General features: G+C 36.4%; 2 protein-coding genes and 1 non-coding gene across 7 annotated transcripts; 2 read left to right on the forward strand and 1 right to left on the reverse strand.

The window, feature by feature from the left end:
• Positions 1–1,691: 1,691 nt before the first annotated feature.
• On the forward strand, positions 1,692–11,900 carry LOC113760386 (dynamin-related protein 3A). 2 transcript variants are annotated; one of them, XR_003467033.1, is made up of 20 exons: positions 1,692–2,303; positions 3,420–3,702; positions 3,814–3,842; positions 3,963–4,064; positions 4,335–4,403; positions 4,491–4,550; positions 4,879–4,992; positions 5,248–5,296; positions 5,474–5,583; positions 6,161–6,253; positions 6,381–6,473; positions 6,550–6,687; positions 7,940–8,053; positions 8,159–8,254; positions 8,369–8,411; positions 8,644–8,804; positions 8,912–9,058; positions 10,265–10,327; positions 10,500–10,599; positions 11,105–11,193. XR_003467033.1 is itself a non-coding variant. In XM_027302940.1 (20 exons), exons 1-20 carry the CDS (start codon positions 1,914–1,916, stop codon positions 11,369–11,371), a joined length of 2,511 nt encoding a protein of 836 aa, XP_027158741.1. In that variant the 5' UTR covers positions 1,694–1,913; the 3' UTR covers positions 11,372–11,900. The 2 variants fall into 2 exon arrangements, 1 of the variants encoding a protein (XP_027158741.1); XM_027302940.1 differs by having other exon boundaries at positions 1,694–2,303; positions 10,275–10,327; positions 11,105–11,900.
• Positions 3,075–3,157, forward strand: LOC113764289. The gene has a single exon (XR_003467567.1). It is a non-coding gene; the product is annotated as a small nucleolar RNA snoR53Y (small nucleolar RNA).
• A 1,128-nt stretch (positions 11,901–13,028) lies between the features above and the next one.
• On the reverse strand, positions 13,029–18,135 carry LOC113760404 (GATA transcription factor 19-like). 4 transcript variants are annotated; one of them, XM_027302966.1, is made up of 10 exons: positions 17,627–18,135; positions 17,283–17,369; positions 17,070–17,203; positions 16,575–16,673; positions 16,237–16,342; positions 15,641–15,700; positions 15,441–15,506; positions 14,990–15,058; positions 14,228–14,308; positions 13,029–13,354 (listed from the first exon to the last, which is right to left on the reverse strand). In XM_027302966.1, exons 1-10 carry the CDS (start codon positions 17,921–17,923, stop codon positions 13,250–13,252), a joined length of 1,104 nt encoding a protein of 367 aa, XP_027158767.1. In that variant the 5' UTR covers positions 17,924–18,135; the 3' UTR covers positions 13,029–13,249. The 4 variants fall into 4 exon arrangements, with proteins under 4 accessions (XP_027158767.1, XP_027158766.1, XP_027158765.1 ...); XM_027302965.1 differs by having other exon boundaries at positions 13,029–13,351; positions 16,237–16,351; XM_027302964.1 differs by having other exon boundaries at positions 16,237–16,351.
• Between the last annotated feature and the right edge of the window lie 894 nt (positions 18,136–19,029).

Consider the following 19,029-nt stretch of genomic DNA (forward strand, 5'->3'; position numbering starts at 1 on the left):
AAAGTAAATGACTACAAAAATTCAATTAGTGAAACATGATAGACATTTTGAATGATTTTTTCTTAAATAAAGCTAAAATTGTATTATTTTTAATTGAACAATTTCTTTCACGTGGACATATAAAATTGCAAACATTCTTTTTATTTATTTATTTATTTATTTTATTTCATTAACAAGAAAAATAAGAGCATCAGCCAAGAAGGAACGAACTGTACCCGGAATTCATAAGGATAAGTGTTAAGATTTATGGGACGAATTTCATGCAATGAACTCTAAAGGATAAACACAAACACTTAGGTGATCTCATTTTTTAGGTTTTTCTACTGGATGTTCATTACGCATTCCTTAACACACATAAATTCCATTTAATCTATTACATATACATGTATTAACAATCATTACCTTTCTTTATATTTATATACCTTTCTTAATTAATCCGACCTTTCAAAAAATTCTAATACTTGAAATATATCTGAATAAATGTCACTCATAACCCATTGCGCAAATCCTTCATTTTGTCTACATTTACTTTTTTTTCTTTTCTTTGGTGATTGTAGATTAAGTATGTGCTACTTTGAGTAGTGCTTTTGAATAAGAAAGGTAACATTTGGTTCTTTAAATGAGTTGAAGATGGTCAAGCAACTATCAGCGTGTGTAAAGCTCATTTATGAGTAAAATAGTAGTAAACCCACCTAATGTATTAATTTCTCGTTAAAGGGTATCATTAAATTCTCATGAAATTATTTGTCTATAATGGAAAATTATTCTTTGCCATTTTTTCAAAAGAAAATAGAAAAAAAATCTTGTTGAAAATACACATTATATTTTATGAATCAATCGAGAATATCTAAACTACTAAAATGAGTTGGAGTTGGTTTCACATTAATTGGTCCTTACATAAACACACGATATTTTAGTATTGTAGCACATGATATATGTGTGTGTATATATACACCCATACATGTGTATGTGTATTTATATGTATATATTCACACATTCACAATTTAAATCTACACCTCTATAACCAAGTTGACCAAAAAGCCCATAGCATTTTTGCAGCTTGGTAGAAACTTTTTCAATAAAAAATTAATCTTTTTTTGGGGAAAATAGATGGTACTAATTTGGATTTAAAATTTACAACATTATGAATGGTATTAAAATTTCAGATACTTTTTTTTATTCACTTTGATGGCATTTTTCCCTCTTATGTGGTAGAGAGAATGTTTTTATCTATTTTTATCATGTAAGAGGAGATGAGAGACTTTTTAATTATATTAAGAAAATATTTTTATTTTTTTGATATGTTGCATTTTAAAGTCGATTGAAATATAATTTTAGAAGACAACGAAAATATGTTTAAAAAGTTAATGCCAAATTTTAATTAATTGAAATATAATTTTTAGACCGAGAGGACCACCCTATATACATACATACATACATACATATATATATATATTCTTTTTGGGTAAGAAAATGAAGATGCTACGCAGTGTAAACCAACGGGGGAAAATTCTTACCAATAATTGTATGAAGCACAGCGCACATGGGCAATAATCCGCTACTTCCCACCGGCTAAACCCGGGTTAATCCGATCCAATTGGCAATCCTAACCTGAATCCCCATGCACGAAAATCAGACCCCTTTCTTGGGCGGTACGAGAAGAAATCACGAAATCTCACGCCCTTTCTCTCTCCCCAAAAAAATAAGAAAACATTACAAACAGGTTTTCAAACTCTCCCCCTTTCTGCTTTCTACTTTCTCCTTCCGCCTCACGAGTCAAAAGACTCAAAACTCGCGCAACGCTAGGGTTTCAGTACTCCCCTCTCTCGATCTCTTCCACACACAGTAGAACACGGTAGCTAACGCACAGTTGATTTGATTGGTCTCAATTCTCAGCCGACGACAGTCCATCTATGGCTGAGGAACCAGTAAACGACGCCGTTGCTTCTCCGTCTCCGGCCAGTCAATCCAATAGTAGTGTTGTGCTGTTGGGGAGCTCGGTCATTCCGATCGTCAACAAGCTCCAGGACATATTCGCGCAGCTCTCCAGTCAGTCTACAATTGAACTGCCGCAAGTGGCGGTCGTCGGCAGCCAGAGCAGTGGAAAATCCAGTGTTCTGGAGGCACTAGTCGGAAGAGATTTCTTGCCCAGAGGTTCGGATATTTGTACTCGACGACCTCTCGTTCTTCAGCTCGTGCAGACTAGACGAAAGCCTGATGGCACCGATGAAGAGTGGGGAGAGTTTTTGCATCTTCCTGGAAAGAGATTCTACAACTTCAATGAAATTAGGAAGGAGATTGAGGTGAATTGCTAGGGTCTAACTCTGCATTTATGTGCCTATTTTTGCATTTGTTATTTTAAGTCTTTAAAAAATTGTGAAAGCATTTGTATTCCGTAATTGTTTTTCATTATCCTAAATTTGAATCGTTACAATTTCATGAATTAAAAGCTTTAAATATGTAGGTGTGTTGCAGATTTAGGTGCATGAGTGAAAGTATCTGTACAAAGGTTAATGATTGTGGTGATTGTATCATTTTTCTATTTGGTTATTTGCATTTTGTGGAATGTAACGCTTTTGTTTCATGTTCTCGAGCTGTTATTGGTTCAGCGAGTCATATATAATTCATGTACCGCAACACTTGCTACTTTGTAGGCTCCTGTGCTAGGCCTCCTATGCAAAATTTTTGTTAATTGTTGCACTAGAAAAGATACATTTTCATGTTAATACCATTTTATGTCCTTCTACGTAAAATATTACTTATATACTGAGGTGAGACTACTGCTACCCTTACAATTTTTTGGCTGCAACTTTGTCTGTCCGCATATGATGTCCTTACTATCCATTACTAATACCTCCTTACTGATCTGATTGTTTTTATTTGACCTTAAGAAGTAAGCATGAATTATGGGAATTTGAGACCCATTACATGGAGTTTTTTTCTGAATAAGGCTGGGTAGTATACAATTGATCCATTAAAATGATGTTCCCTATTATATTTACTCTCATGACAATGCACTAGTCGATTTGTTTTGGCACATGAATTGCCATACCATGTTGTGGTTTCTCACTGTAGTTCGCTGTGATGCTTCAGTTGTAACCATGCTAATTCTGATCAAATGATGATTGGAACCATTTATGATAATTTCTGAGGGACAATTGCCGAAATTTGTATAATTAACTACTCATTATAAGTATAAATAATGGTGCCGTCTAGCAGGTTTAGCGTCAGTTTGCTGTCCAGGTATAAAACTTATGCATTCAGGAAAGGTTTCTTGTTTGGACATCACATTTGTGAAAACAATAGTATTTTTGTTATGTGTTGAACTGCTCATTAAAAAAAAAAAGAAAATTTGCTTTTAGATTTATCAAAGGTCATCTTTTGTGTTTCATAAAACTGAAATTCAATCTGTTCTTTAGGCGGAGACAGTGAGAGAAGCAGGATTAAATAAAGGTGTTTCAGACAAGCAGATTCGTCTAAAGATTTTTTCACCAAACGTTCTTGATATTACCCTTGTGGATTTGCCGGGTATTACAAAGGTCCCTGTGGGTGATCAGCCTTCTGATATTGAAGCACGTATCAGAACAATGATAATGTCTTATATCAAACGTCCTACCTGCCTAATACTAGCTGTTACACCAGCGAATGCTGACTTGGCAAATTCAGATGCTCTTCAAATTGCTGGAGCTGCTGATCCTGATGGTAGGTTCTGGTGTCTTTATTTCTCTTGTTGAAAGCAGTTAAATGTGTGAAAGCTGCTAGTTTATTTGAAATTTGTCAATTCTCGAGTTTAACACAAGTTTCTATTGGCAGGGCTGCGAACAATTGGTGTGATAACCAAGGTAAGCCCCATTTTTTTTCCTTAGATAAAATACATAATGATATACATCTGGGTTTTAAGGTTTCCTATATTATGTTGAATATTCTGTTTATGAATTCTTTGTACCTGTCTGCTGCTTCAGTTGGATATTATGGACAGGGGTACCGATGCCCGCAACTTTTTGCTTGGAAAAATAATTCCGCTTAAACTTGGCTATCTTGGAGTTGTGAACCGTAGTCAAGAGGTATCATTCTTTTCTTGTCAATCATGAAATGTAGTTCAACTAAACAGATATGCCTGTGGTGTTTTCTATAGTCTGGGTTTTATATGCCTGTAGTGTTTTTTTAAAGCACCTCTTTATTTCAGCATCTGGAAAGATAATGGAACTATCATCTAGTGTACATAAATTTTGACTTGCATAGAGATGCTGTAAGATAAGTATGGGTTAGTGAGGCCTTATTATTTTTTTTTGAAGAAAGTCTTTTTGTGATCCGCTTACTTGGCCCTTTAACAGGACATAATGATGAATCGGAGTATTAAGGATGCACTTATCGCTGAGGAGAAATTTTTCCATAGTCGCCCAGTATGACTTCTGACTTTTTTTTTTACTTTTTAGTTCATATGTTGCTCTGGTTTACCCTACTTCATTTTCCTTGCTGTTTTAATGTAGGTGTACAGTGACCTTGCCGATCGCTGCGGCGTACCTCAGTTGGCAAAGAAGTTGAACCAGGTATTTATGGATTTCTGACTCACAACACTCTCATGCAACTCTTTTTGCTATAGAGTATTATATTAAACGCTGAGTCATTTTTATTGCTTAGGTATATTGCCCTTGACATGTCAATTTGATAATGTCATGCATTTTTCCTAGGAGATGCGTACTTAGAAGTGGAGTAACAAGAAACTATACTTGCCATGCTCTTCTCTGTTCATAAATTCCAGTTTTGTCTTATCATTTAGAAATGATATCCTCTTAATTTTTTATCTCCATGATGTTTCTTACGGTATTCTGCTGTTCTGTAAATCAATCATGATGGTGCTGGCTTGTCTTTTTGCAGCTTTTGATACAACATATCAAGGCTGTTCTTCCAGGATTGAAGGCACGCATCAATTCTAGTCTGGTTAGTGTTGCAAAAGAACACGCTAGCTATGGAGAAGTAACTGAATCAAAGGTATAGTCTGTAATGCAATTTTATATGAAAGTGTTGTCTGTTTGCAGATCATTTTGAGTCCGATTAGAACTTTCTTCTTCATATAATTTGAATTGGAAAGCTGTAGCTATACGATGTTCTTATGGTTGATTAACCTGTCATCAACTGAATGTGGTCTGATCTTTTAGGGTTTTCCGTGCGAGTTTATATTTGTTGACTGTTATAATACGCTTCCTAACAGTGTAACTAATTCTTTGTTGTACTCTCTAACCATAGGCCGGTCAGGGGGCACTACTGCTTAATATTCTTTCGAAGTACTGTGAAGGTAATGCTGCCATGCATTTTGTTTCTTTACGAGTGTTGTGTGTCTGAAAAGTGTTCGATGTAAAATATGAAAAGTGTTTAACAGTATTTTGCTTTAGCTGCCAGCTCCTTTTGGTGGGGGGACCACTACTGGGATGTCATAGGTCATTGATGACATTACCTTTTCTTTCTTAAACAGCTTATTCTTCAATGATAGAGGGAAAGAATGAAGAAATGTCTACTTCTGAGCTCTCTGGAGGAGCAAGAATCCATTACATCTTCCAGAACATATATGTGAAGAGTTTGGAGGTATTTAATGTTGATATGGATTTATGCTGTCAGTTGTAAATTTTTGAAGCTCTGCAATATTTGGTCTCTTTATTTTTCTTTGATCTTTTCATGGTCAACCTTTGAAATTTTTCCATAGGATATGAGTTTGCACATAATTAGGAACTAGCATTTTTGTACTAAATGTTATGACCGTCTCTTTGTTTTCCTGAAAAACCAAAATTGACCATTATTGGGTTAGTGAGAGAGAAAAAAGAGGAAACGAAAAAGGAAGCAAGAACAAAACACACTTCAATTGAGTGTAAAAGCATTTTGTTGTTATAATGCTTACTTGTTTGGTTTTAGTTCCCCTACTCATTTGCAAGTAAAAGCCATGGGTGTGCTTTATCAGATACACCTTTTTTTACAATTCTTTTTCCAAGTCTTTTTTTAAGAGAAAATGTTGGAGCATCCACTGATTTGTCTGCCATATTGGCTGGTAAATTATTTGTTCGTTTGCTTCGTCCAAATCATAGTATATATATCCAGTTTAAATTTCCAGTGCTGGCTTAGTTAAATTGCTGCTAACAAACTTGACCGAGATTGTTACATCTCACAGGAAGTGGATCCTTGTGAAGATTTGACTGATGATGACATTCGAACTGCCATTCAAAATGCAACTGGTCCTAAGTCTGCATTATTTGTACCAGAAGTGGGTCTTTTATCAAATTATCGCCTATTCATTGCTATCTGAAATGTATGAGTTAATGGAAAAATTTCTTACTCAATTGACAGTTTGTTTGTTGTATCTTTGTTTCTTGGGGAACTGCATCCTTTAGGTGCCATTTGAAGTTCTAGTTCATAGACAGATAGCTCGTTTATTGGACCCTAGTCTTCAGTGTGCTAGATTCATTTATGATGAGCTGATAAAGGTGCGCTGCTTATATTTTCTGGACATGAGAAGTCTTAACCATATCTGGAGACTAATTCTGGTTATTTCTCTTTCAGATGAGCCACCGCTGCATAATCCATGAATTGCAACGCTTTCCTGTTCTTAGAAAGCGTATGGATGAGGTCACAGGGAACTTTTTACGGGAAGGCCTTGAACCCTCTGAAACAATGATTGGTCACATCATTGAGATGGAGGTATGGTATTTGGATGTTTTCCTCGTTTCTTGGCCTGAAGTATGTTTCCTGTATGCCATTTCCTTTCACCTATACTTGTAGAATAGGCCTGTGACATTGAAAAAAACTCACAATAGCCTTTTTCCTCTTTTTGGATTTTGTACAGATGGATTAATTATTTTACTTTCCCAGGAAATATGCAGCTTGTTTTGTTTATTCGTTTGTTTTTAAGAGGGTTACTTGACAAGAAGTGATTCTTGAAGGATCATTAAAAAGACCGGAAGCGTGTATTATGGTTAGAAGTTTTTAAAGTGAGAAAAACAATTTTAAATTGAGAAGCTGTTCTCAAATGCATCTCAGAATTTGATTTTTTAGCTTAATTAAGCTAGAAGCAAAATATAACAACTGATCCCGTCTTTTAGTGTAAGAAAAACTTTTAGTTTAGGTGATTGTAAGCAATTCATCATGGCTCTTGTTGAATATAAAATAGTTCAGCATGTTATATACTTAGCGAACCCACAACAAATGAAAATCAATTCATGAATTTGGTTTCTTGGTAGCTTCTTTATTTTCCTTTTATTTGTTGCATGTAGAGTCGGAACTCGTAGCTTATACGAATGAAAGTCCTTTTTTTCCCCTTGCATTTATCCTCACTAGCCCTATTTTACTATGATGTGAATGCCTTTGGTTAGCCCTCAGGTTCTGCTGTTAGTGTTTTTCTTATTTTGTATTTCCAACTTTAACCTTTTTTTGGGTTCTTGCCTGCACGCCTTTTGTTTTTTGGGGGGGGGGGGGGCGGTGCTACTGGTTGTGTGGTTTGGTGGTGTGTTCTGCACTCTAGCAGTATAATCAGATTCTTTGATAGGAGATGTTTTATCTAATGATGAACAATGGTGAAATAGTAGTGTTGAGGGGTATAGTATTAAAATTGCCAAATCCAAGCATTTTAGGAATGTTGAGGCGTGTAGGATTAAAATTATAAGTGAAGCAAAGACCTGTGTGCTGATTATGACATTGGGATGACTTACCTGAAAATGATACGTATGATAAGGAGATCTGTTTTTGGCACATCTTCTACAATGAAAACTCTTCTTCTAAATAAGAAGACTTTGCCCAAGCAAGAAAATACGTTTGATTCAAAATTGTTGTTATGGATATTGCGCAAGTCTGGATCTTTAATTTAGATGTCCACCAGGGTCCTCTTTGCACAGGTTGTAATTGTCCTTGTTCAAGAATGATATAATCCTGGTATAATAACTAATAAGTTCTGCAGATGGATTACATAAATACATCCCATCCAAATTTTATTGGTGGTAGTAAAGCTGTGGAAACGGCATTGCAACAGATAAAGTCCTCTAGGATATCTGCCCCTAATCCAAGACAGAAGGTAAATTTTGTTTATTTTATTTTACATTGTGCCTTTCCACTCCTTAGTTTCACAATCAAGCTTAGCTGTTATATTTGCTGTTTCTGATTTACATAACATCAACAGGATGTTGTAGATTCAGAGAAAGCACCAACATCAGAAAGAAGTCTAAAATCACGTGCTATTCTTGCTAGGCCGGTGAATGGATTTGTACCCGAACAGGTAGGCCTTTTATCTGTCTATGTTAATCCCAGTGGATTCTGTGGGGCCATGCTCTTGGTTTTGACTTTTTGTATATCTACCTGATAACTTTTCATCTTTTTGCATGGGATATAGAGTGTTCGCTCTGCTGCAGATGTCGAGAAAACTGGAAATTCTGGTATTGCCATCTCATTGGTGATATTATCCATATCATATTTACTATGGGAAAGCATTAAATGTTCAACAGTTCTGTGTGAATTGACCTATAAGATATGCTAATTACTCTTCTTATACGGTGATTTGAAAAATCCAAGTCAAGGCCAGGATACAAATCTTATGTCTTGTTTCCAGATGCATTTAAGGATGAGGATGAAAATTAATATAATTATTTGCATTCTGCTATATTGCAGGACCTACTACAACAGGTTCAAGCTGGGGAATATCCTCTATTTTTGGTGGATCTGACAATCGCTCATCTGCTAAAGAGAACACCAACAAGCACTTTAATGAACCTGTTCAGAGCATGGACCATGCCTTTGACCATGCCTTTTCAATGATTCATCTAAGAGAGGTTTTTGCATGCACTCTTATTCCCAGTCTCTTGTGGATAGCTTAAATAAGCTTTCTTTTGGTCTGGCACATGATTTTGTTATAATTTTCTGAGAAATTTTCTTACAGCCACCAACAGTGCTAAGGCCATCTGAAACCCATTCAGATCAGGAGGCAATTGAGATTACAGTAACAAAGCTGTTGCTGAGGTCCTACTATGATATTGTTAGAAAGAATATTGAAGATTCTGTACCCAAAGCAATCATGCATTTTCTGGTAAACAATAATTCTTCTTGGGATTGCACCTCTTTTGGTTGTTTATTACTCTATATTTCTTTTGTCGCATCAGTTTCCCATTATCACTGCCTGTAGTATTTATAACCTAAGGTTTCATGGCTGAGAGAAACTTTTGAGTGTGGCATACATTTCCTGATCAATTGGCATTGATTTTGAATTGGCAGTTACTGCTGTCATACTCATTGATACCTTTCTTCTTCTGATCTTTCTATTTGTTCGAACATACTTTTTTTTCTCTGATTTTAATATTGTGGATATTAACCTAGAATGTTAATCCACTATTTACATTGATACTTCTGTACAGGCAGTGTTTAATTGTTGCTGACTACAAGCAAATAAGAATATTCTTATTGGTATTGCAATTTTTTCTTCATGGGGTTTTCACTGCTATTCTTCAGTATCAGAAATTTAAAATATTCAATTTTGTAGCTGTTTTTTCTTGGTTATGGCGTAACTTTGTGATTATGTGGGTGGTTGGCTTTGTAACATATTATGCTCTTGGAGAACCAATTCCATGCTATTTGTTCCAAGTATATTTTTTATGCAACTTTTGGGCCACCAGCACCCTGAGATATCTTCTGATGCTGTGAGACAGGTTATTTTATGAGGTCTCAAGCAAACACCACGACCTTCCCCCACCCCCACCCCTGGGGCAGGAATAAATAAGTGAAGCACAAAATGAATGTCATCATACACTTCTAATTTATAAAGTCACTCTCTCTCCCTCCATAGTTGTCCGTCGGTTCGTATGTCTGTGTGCGTGCCAATATGGGAATCCCTGCAATGAGGTCTCCTTTTATTTTGGCAGTCCATGTTATTGCTTTGTCATCAATTGAATTGTAAGATATCACTGGTAACTTGGTAAATTAAAACAAAGAGTGTTCTAGTTTTTTGACAACGAATGACGAATTGTCATTTATCAGTATGAATTTTTGATGAAGAATGACGAACTATCATTTATTAGTTTGGAAGAATGGTATCAAGTAAATGTCAACTTATGACTGGGAAAACCTTGGATTCTCAATTGTGGAACTGTTGCTGCTATGTTAAATAGTTCTGTTTGCTTGCAGCTGAGGTCTTCTGTCCCAAAAACAGTAGAAATAGTTCTGGTTTTACTTTTCTTCAAGTTTGCTGTTTAAAAAGGATGAAGTACAACTGATTAATGTAAGTTTTTTGCGATAAATGATTGACCCAGGTAAACCACACCAAACGAGAGCTGCACAATGTGTTCATCAAAAAGCTTTACAGGTAATATATATGTAGCTAATCTTGTCATAATGGTGTTTTAATATCAACTTTTTTTTTGAAAGCTTCACACACTAGGTACCTCTGGTCTTCTGGTGGACTCTGACCTTCAAGTTCTGTGTCTGCTTAATTATTCATCAGTTATATTGACTGGGATAATGGTAACTTGTATCAGAGACAATTTGTTCGAAGAGATGTTGCAGGAACCGGATGAGATAGCCTTGAAGAGGAAACGTGCTCGAGAGACACTTCGTGTTCTTCAACAAGCTTTCCGAGTGAGTGCTTGGATCCTTGTGATTGTCTGTAGCTAAATGAACATTTCAAGTTTGTGTCTATTCATTTTACAGTTTGGAGGTTTATTGCTATGTTTCAATTTCATGCATGAATGCTGTTAGCATGTCAATTTTGTCAATCAGGCTAAGTATAGACTCTTTGGGTTTTGTGGTTGTCGTCTTGTGATCTTTTCGGGCAAAGGCCTTCTACCAGAACAATGTCCTGTCTCTATGGATTGCTAAAGCTCCAAAGTTCATTCTCTTCCCATTCTCATCTATAGTTTGTTCTGATTGGATCTTGTTATCGTTTGTTTTCCTTTCCCCTTTTACTCCTTCCTTTTTTTTTTTAACAAATTTTCTAATTTTTGGTTACTCCTTCCCTTTTATAGTTTGTTCTAATTTTTGCTAGGTGATTAAGCTAACCAATTGCAGATGGTAAACCTCCTTGAAAAAATTTGAATGGAACTTGTGCAATTGAAGGCAATGTTTTGTTATCCTTTTTATCTAGGTTTTGGATGAGTTGCCTCTTGAAGCTGATACAGTAGAGAGGGGCTACAGCTTAAGTACAGACACAACTGGTCTCCCAAAGATCCATGGGCTGCCATCATCATCCTTCTACACCACCAGCAGTGGTTCAACTGATTCCTACACTGCTCCAAAAAATCTCAAATCCCGCAAGTCATCTCATTCTGGAGAGCTCCATTCTCCATTTTATGGCAATGCTGACTCTAATGGAGGGGGGCGAAATTATCTTTATCCTGCAGTTGATGTATAGGCTGATTGCTGACATGGTGGATGGAAAGACGTTTGATCACTGTCCAGCAGATTGGAGGACATCTAGGATCATGGCCTTCGGATCTGGTGGAGAGCTAGTATTCTTTTATGAAGAAAAAGTTGATAGTAAGGTTGACCATTATTTTGCCTACCCATCTATTTTTTCATTTCCTTCCCCATATATAGTTTGTTTTAAGTGGTTATCACAAGCTCCAACATAAAGGGTCTTAAATAAAGGAGCCATTGCTTCCATCTTTGCTAGCAGTGGTGACCTTTTCGTTGCTGACAATTTGCCTAAATTTATGGAAGTGTATTTAGTTTCTTTACCCCGAGGTTATGCAATTTTGTTGGTCCTGCTCTCGTGTTCTTCACGATCATGACTGAGCAAGTTCTCGGATGTGATTTCAACCATGTTTTGGAGGTTTGTGTACAGTATATAAAGTTTTGCTTTTTCTACTGGGAGAACAAATGTATCTCTGACTCGATATTAATTCATATTTTGACACGGTAGTATTCCTCCTGTTTATGTATGGCAACACTGTTAAAGCCTTTCATATCGAGAATTTCTTGATGTAATTGTTTCTTCTTGAGGTGGTACAAGTATGAATCCGGTAACCTTTATCAGAAAAGAGTGCTTGGTTGAATGCCCTAAAATATTTGAAAGACAAATACTTGGCCTAAATGCGCTTTAAGATCTTGCACCGGGGCAGTACAACCATGTCCTTGGCATCTGTTTTAAATTTGCTCAGAGTAAATGAATGAAACGTGGACAAGCCCAATATAGGCATCCATGGGAGACCCCTAGAATTTTGTGCTCCCTGTATCCTATTGTTAATGTTGTGTTTTCACTTTATTGATGTTTTACAATAAGAGTTATCATTTCAAATTGGATACATGTTTTTTATTCTTATTGTTTGAAACAGTAACTTTTTAAAATTTTAATGTGCATTTAACAAGAAAATATTTTAAATTCGAAGTATACATGTGTAAATTCATTGATATCACATCATCTAAACATAATGATTACTGTATCTCCATTAAAAGTTGGATCCCCGTGACTTTACTATGTCTATAGAAAGTTAGATTTTCAAAACTCTAATATTGGAATGGAGAGACTATTTTAGTAGTATCATGTTTGCCTATATTGCGGGAATAAATAAATTTTAAACTATATATGCCGGGGCCTGCCCATGTTAGTAGTCAAGAAAAGAGGGGAAAGTGCCATCCGTATTACTATATTTTTCTAGTCATCCATTCAAACAGCAAAATTTCACAGAACTTCCAATTCTGAATTATGTGGAATAGGAAGGCCAACAGTGCACTCTTAGACTGGCTAAACTGGAAGCTCTTTCCATCTCCTAGTTCATTTTTTAAGGCCTAGCCATGCTAGAAGTTTCATCGATGAAAATGTGGCGTACATGTTTCGTGATCCCCTGCCCAAGCTTTCCCCATCTCTCCTTTTTGCTCCCTCTGTGTTCTGTGGTAGCATGTCAGATTGATTGTCATGAAGGCAGGAAACTAGAATCCCTAAAACATAACAAACTCTAACGCAATTAAACCAACCACTTGGCTGGGTCAGGGTGACACAGCAATCTTCATGTCGTATACAAGCAGCGTAAATAGGCATTCCTCAGCGAGAAAGGAAGAAAGAATCTTGGTCACTCAGACAATCATCAATTATATTCTATAAAATGTTCAGCAACTCCTCCGATACATGCATACGCTTTTAGTATTATGGACAGAAGCGTCTGTACAAGTTAGAGGCCAGCTCATTCCTCACTAATGTATCCAATTAGTCATTTACCATCTTTGATCAAAACTGTACATGATTAGCTAAACTAATTCACCACCTTTGGACGGCACATGCTCCACTACCCATCTACTCAAGATCTGCGTTGCTAGAAAGCCAAACCTGCTCATCAAAATTCGAAGGAATCTCGAATTCCGTCCCCGAAGCATTAGCAAGTTCATCTAAAGTCTCCTGCTAATACAACGTCACCAAACATATAACTGTGTAAAACTTTGTGAACATATTAATAGCAGTGAATTCACATATCAGGTTAAAAGAACAAATTTCCAAATTTAAGGGAAAACAACAGCACAAAATTAAGTTTAGAATTGGAGATGTCAAACTACAGAACTAGGCCAAGAAAAAGCATTCCTGCAAATTTGAAGGAAATCTATATAAAGATGGTTATCAGAAATAAAGGGAACTTCCAACAGTTCAGCACAGCCAAATTTTTTCCCCCCTCTTTTTTTTTGCTTTCAAAAAACGAAAATGAAATTAACTTTACAATTCAACTATCACAACTGGTTTCTTCATGCAAAGAGACGAGGGAAAAAATAGTTAGGGAATTAATATTTGCATGCTAGTAATAAGTCCAGAATTGCAAGCATTTAACAAAGTTCATCTAAGCTAATAGTTGCAAGAAAAAAAGAGCCAATAGTCTCTGCTAGCCAAATGTTAGAATAAGTATGGAAGCATCATGGCCCCCTGAGTTAGTCAATAGATTAACTACTAGTATCAAGTCAGGAAGCTTGTCACCATGGACGTATAAAGTCTCTCTTCCACTAAAACACAGAGCATCTAATTTTGGAACTGTACATAATGTATATCAATCAAAACCAAAGCTACCCTTGATGAGGTGTTCCAAGGAGCAACAGCATGATCCACTGAAAACCCCAACCTCACCCACTCTCCTCAAACCCACAAATGGTAAAATGGAGCATATATACCTGGATATAAGTGGAAAACTCTATAATATTTATACAACAATGAAAAATGAACAAATGAATTTTCAAGAGTCAGAAGTGTTATCAAAAACCTTAAAGATCTTGAAAATTAGGAAAATTTTACCTGTCCATCCAGGTTAATTGATGAATTTCCTAATCCAACAGGAGAATCACCACTAAGTCCTTGAGCAGTTTCCAGCAAATCCTGACAATGACAGGTAAATTAGATACATCCAGAAATTGAATGCAATTGGAACCATCAAGGAAAAGAAAAGTTTGATTTGCAGGAAAAACTTACTAAAACAAATTGCAGTAAGTTCACAAAAAGTGCAAGCAAAACCAACTACCAAATATCGTCATAAGTGATTCATACTAAAACTCATTCCTACTGTAGTTGGAGTTAACCAAGATATGATATGTAGAACGTGCGACACAGAGTTGCTTCATAATTGCTCAAGGAAAGCCACTTAAATTATAGCAAGCAGCAACAAGAGAGTAATTTCAACTCAAGTTATCTAACCTAATAAAAGTCCTTTTTTCCTAATGAAATTTAGTAGTACTAGCAGATTTCAAATGTAAAAGTGCTTTTTTGATGTACACATTTGCAACTCTCAAATATGTTCTCAAGTAAGATACAAACTACTATCCTAGCTTTTATCTTCTTCTGTTTTTCTTTTCTCCTCCTTTTTATCCCACAATGCTACTCAGCCTATACCACTTAAGAGGAAAAGCTAAGTTATGGGGTCATGATGAGTCAAAGAAATGAAAATCTTGAGAAATAGAGCACTTATAGTTCATTTAGTAGAAGAGTAGAATTCTTGAGAACCTTGCACTGGTGAGAGGGAGTTTCTTAAAAGAGTTTCATTGCAAAAGAATCTACAGCTACCTGTGCATTTGGTCTAAGTGAAGGGCAACCAGACTCCACAAACATGGGTTTTGCATCTTCTGAACTTCCCTGTACAAGTAAAAAAAAAAAGAAAATTCAGTACCAACTGATGGTGTATGTCCAGTTGCCACTTATTTCAGAGCAATTTCAGCCAAATTAATCAAAAAAAGAAAAAAAGTACCCACAATAAGGCATCAAGGGTGAAAGGTTAACTATATTACCAGATACATAAAAGTGATATCTAGTACATAAGTATATTTCAGAATCTATCTCTTATTCAGGAGATCACTAATCCAAATCCCATCATCAACAAAAATTCCTAAGGAGATATTCAAATGTCATCTATTGTCTCAAAGTGAATATTCCCTATCATTCTGAATATCTGATGCAAAAGCAAAACAACCAAATTTTAAAGAATTGATTCAACTCAAGTTACCCACAGATAAAATACCTCTTCATCCTGGTTATGATATGAATTTTCAGGTTCCATGCTAGAAGCCTTCATCTCTGGAGTTTCCTGGTGATTGCATGAACACCATGAGGTCCATAAAGCAGAAACGTGTTTGTATATGATCATAATGGAGTATAACACCATGGCTAAAGGTCAACATCTTATTACTGTTTATATATAATGAGAGAGAAACTATTTACCGGATCGCTTTGGTCGAAGCATGCACTTCGTCCTCCCTTAGTAAGATCCCGCAAAGTTCCCTTGACAAGAGACAGAAATTGTCAGTCAAAGGCGAACTCCAACCAGAATAATATCAGGCAACACAAACAGCACTATAACATTAATCAGAAATTCAAATACCCATAGTTTTACAAGTCACAAACACATTGTAGTAGACAATGAAGTATTCTGGCACAAAGCTGTCATTATTATAATCCATGAAGGCTACCAAAGCACGAAGCATTAAAGAATGCAACAGCCCAATGATCTTCCACACTAAAAGTCATAAATAAAAAATGCCAACTGATTTCCAAAGCAGTTCACAACTATATGAAGGAGAAATTTAAGACTAACACAAAATTACTTTGCAATTCATTTTACATAGGCCATATGTTCACTGACCAAAAGCAAAATAATTCTACCAATTTAGCCCTTCTAGTCCCATAGCCAGCCTAGCTCATAAAATGTTTTCATTGATTAAAACAAAATGTAGATGAAGGCTAATCCGCCCAGAACAACAAATGATTAATTAAAAACAGAAAAGATAAATTACACAACACGTCAGACAAGCTTCTACCTTGTTAGCCCACATTAATCCACAAGCATTGCAGAGAGTTCTTGGACCTCCTGGCCCCCGTCGCATTGCTGGAGTTGATTTTTCACTAACCCCACAATGTTGACACCTGCGTGAACTAGTGAATACATGGATAGTTAAACAACCACATGTAGAACAGAAAGGACGCGTTTACACGAGTAAATGATAGCTTAATAGAATAACTCAAAAATGAGAAAAAGCTCCAACATAACTCGTTCACTTCTGTTCCAAAAAACAATGCAAATATGAATTGTATCAAACAAGCAAAAGAAAAAACCTCTGGAAGTACCAATTATCGGAGAAGATTTTAGAGCACTTACACGTGTTCTTGATGAGGAGTGCCTTCGCCTGACTCCCAATTTTCAGCAGCTTTTCCTGCATCTTTTAAAGAGGCAAATTGTCCATTTCTCCGATGCATCCTAATCCAAAATAGAACCAGAAAGAGAATCTCTCTCAATTTTATACCACACACAACACAACAAGCAGTTTGCAATATCACAAGTGTCAGTAATAAATATAAAGCATCTACTGAGCAGAATATTGTATACAGAGTCATGGACGATGATCTAAACCATTGAATTGCATGCCGTCCTCTACAATCATGTTCTTGTGTTCTATTATCTTTACTCAATCTTACTAAAACTACAGTCACCACTCACCAGCCATCCTAGATCTGCTTTAAGCCCAGGGTCATGATCATTCAAAATTGTAACCCAGAAAAACCAAATCCCATAATTTAGAATCAAGTCTCATAGCATACGAAAGTTAAGGAACACTGCAACAACTAGCAAAAGAATATGATCTTTGAACCGCACCTCTGTGCAACTTCTTTTCTGCAAGTGTACCGAATCTTCTTCTCAAAGCATCTCTCTTTCCTCTTCTCACGAAATCTAACCAATGACGCAATTCGTCTAGACACATTTGGTTGACTGGAACCATCATCTGTAGTCTAGAGCATTATTCAAACGGTAGCATCAAACTTTGCAGATGAACAGAACTAGAAAAAACGAAGTATTTGCAAAAAGTACCTTACAATTTTGTTGCAACAGAAATTCAGAACTAGGTATACTACGTGGTACATCACGCCCTCCCAATAGCAAAAGTACCGCCTGCACCTATATAGAGTAATTCCAACGATATAAACATCCCTTGCTTCTTTATGCAATTAAAGGGAAAAAAAAATTATTTCCTTACCAAATACCGGAACAACAAAAGTATTGTAATCATTTCTCACCAAAAAAATAGAAAAATTACACCACAACACATGTTCAAATAACAATTAAAAGAAGAAACACAGAAAATTAAACCAAATAAATGGAAGCTACACAGGAGGAAAAATGCTAAAAATCTCATTTGCCAATTATAATTGAACCTTTTCGGGAGGAACAGCAGGGAAAACATAGACTTCGCCTTCGAAAGAGATGGTGAGCTCACTAGTCCGTGATGCCATGGGAGCTCCGCCGGGGCTAGTTAGTATAGTCGCTATTGGCATGGAGTTGACAGCTCGCATCTCCCGAGCGCCGCTATTGATCCGTTCGTCAACGGCGCCGATGTCGTCGGCGTCAAAGCCGCCGGCGGAGCCGTCTTCGTCAACTTGAAATGGCACGTTCACGTAACGATCCTTGTACGGCCGTGTATGACGTCGCCTTCCGTTCATCGTCGACGCCATTTCTCCACCATCACATGCAACGATCCAAAAACCCTAACCCCGGAGCCCAGGTCAGTAGCTCGGGCGAGTAAGTCCACTGGAGACTACCACGAGATTATCCGAATTGCTCTACTCCAACTGTGATTAATAAACTTGATTAGGAAGGAGAAAATAGCGTTGATTTCATAATTACTTTTACGTTTTTGCCTGAAAAGGGGTAGACTTGGAGTTGTTTCGAAGGGAGGGGGGGAGAAATAATTTAATGAGTATGCATTTTCAATTTCATTTAATGGTAAATGGGGAGATAAATCACGTGACAGGTGAGAGAGGAGTCACGTGATTGGCCCGGGGCATCATCCAGGTAGTAGGATTAATGGCTGATCAGCTGGTCAAATTAAAGATTTTCTTTTTACGACAATGATAAAATATTTTTATAACATAAATCTATCATAATCTAGAAGGATGGCAAGGCTAAAGGGGCTGTGCAGTAGGATTAATGGTTGATCAGCGGATCAAATTAGATATTTTATTTTCTGACAACTATAGGAGAGTCTAAAGAAGTTGTGTATAAGGAAGTAGCAGGTTATTAAACTCTATCCTAATCTAGAAGAAGTAGAAGGCTAAAAGGGCTGTATAGTAGGATTAATGGCTGATCAGCGGGTCAAATTAAATATTTTATTTTCCGGCAACTATAAGAGAATCTAAAGAAATTGTGTATAAGGAAATAGCAGGTTATTAAAATCTATCCTAATCTAGAAGAAGTAGAAGGCTAAAAGGGCTGTGTAGTAGGATTAATGGCTGATCAGCGGGTCAAATTAAATATTTTATTTTCCGGCAATTATAAGAGAATCTAAAGAAGTTGTGTATAAGGGAGTAACAGGTATAAGAATTTGATTAGACTAAATGGATGTTCTGACATAGATAAAGTTTGAATCCCCCGACCTATAACCTAAAAAAAAATTTAATCCGTTTTTTGTGACTACTGAGCCAAAATTTAGTGATTGGTCAAATTAGAGGTCCTACGTGCTGAATGAATTGTGTTTTCATGTCAGAGGATTGATGATCACATTGGTGATGGATTGAGTTCGATGAATCAGTTACTGTATAAAGTATAGTCCAGTACTAAT

The sequence above is a fragment of the Coffea eugenioides genome, chromosome 2 (assembly GCF_003713205.1).
Source record: "Coffea eugenioides isolate CCC68of chromosome 2, Ceug_1.0, whole genome shotgun sequence".
NCBI classification, from domain to species: domain Eukaryota; kingdom Viridiplantae; phylum Streptophyta; class Magnoliopsida; order Gentianales; family Rubiaceae; genus Coffea; species Coffea eugenioides.

Bases quoted from the DNA above. Each gene is read 5' to 3' on its own strand.
- LOC113760404 (XM_027302964.1), bottom strand. From the start codon at position 17,923: ATGGCGTCGACGATGAACGGAAGGCGACGTCATACACGGCCGTACAAG. The intron at 17,370-17,626 runs GTTCAATTATAA...TACTCTATATAG, and splicing joins CTGCTGTTCCTCCCGAAAAG to GTGCAGGCGGTACTTTTGCT. The intron at 15,059-15,440 runs GTATTTTATCTG...TTACTTGTACAG, and splicing joins ATCATAACCAGGATGAAGAG to GGAAGTTCAGAAGATGCAAA.
- LOC113760386 (XM_027302940.1), top strand. From the start codon at position 1,914: ATGGCTGAGGAACCAGTAAACGACGCCGTTGCTTCTCCGTCTCCGGCC. The intron at 3,703-3,813 runs GTAGGTTCTGGT...TTCTATTGGCAG, and splicing joins TGGAGCTGCTGATCCTGATG to GGCTGCGAACAATTGGTGTG. The intron at 3,843-3,962 runs GTAAGCCCCATT...CTGCTGCTTCAG, and splicing joins CAATTGGTGTGATAACCAAG to TTGGATATTATGGACAGGGG.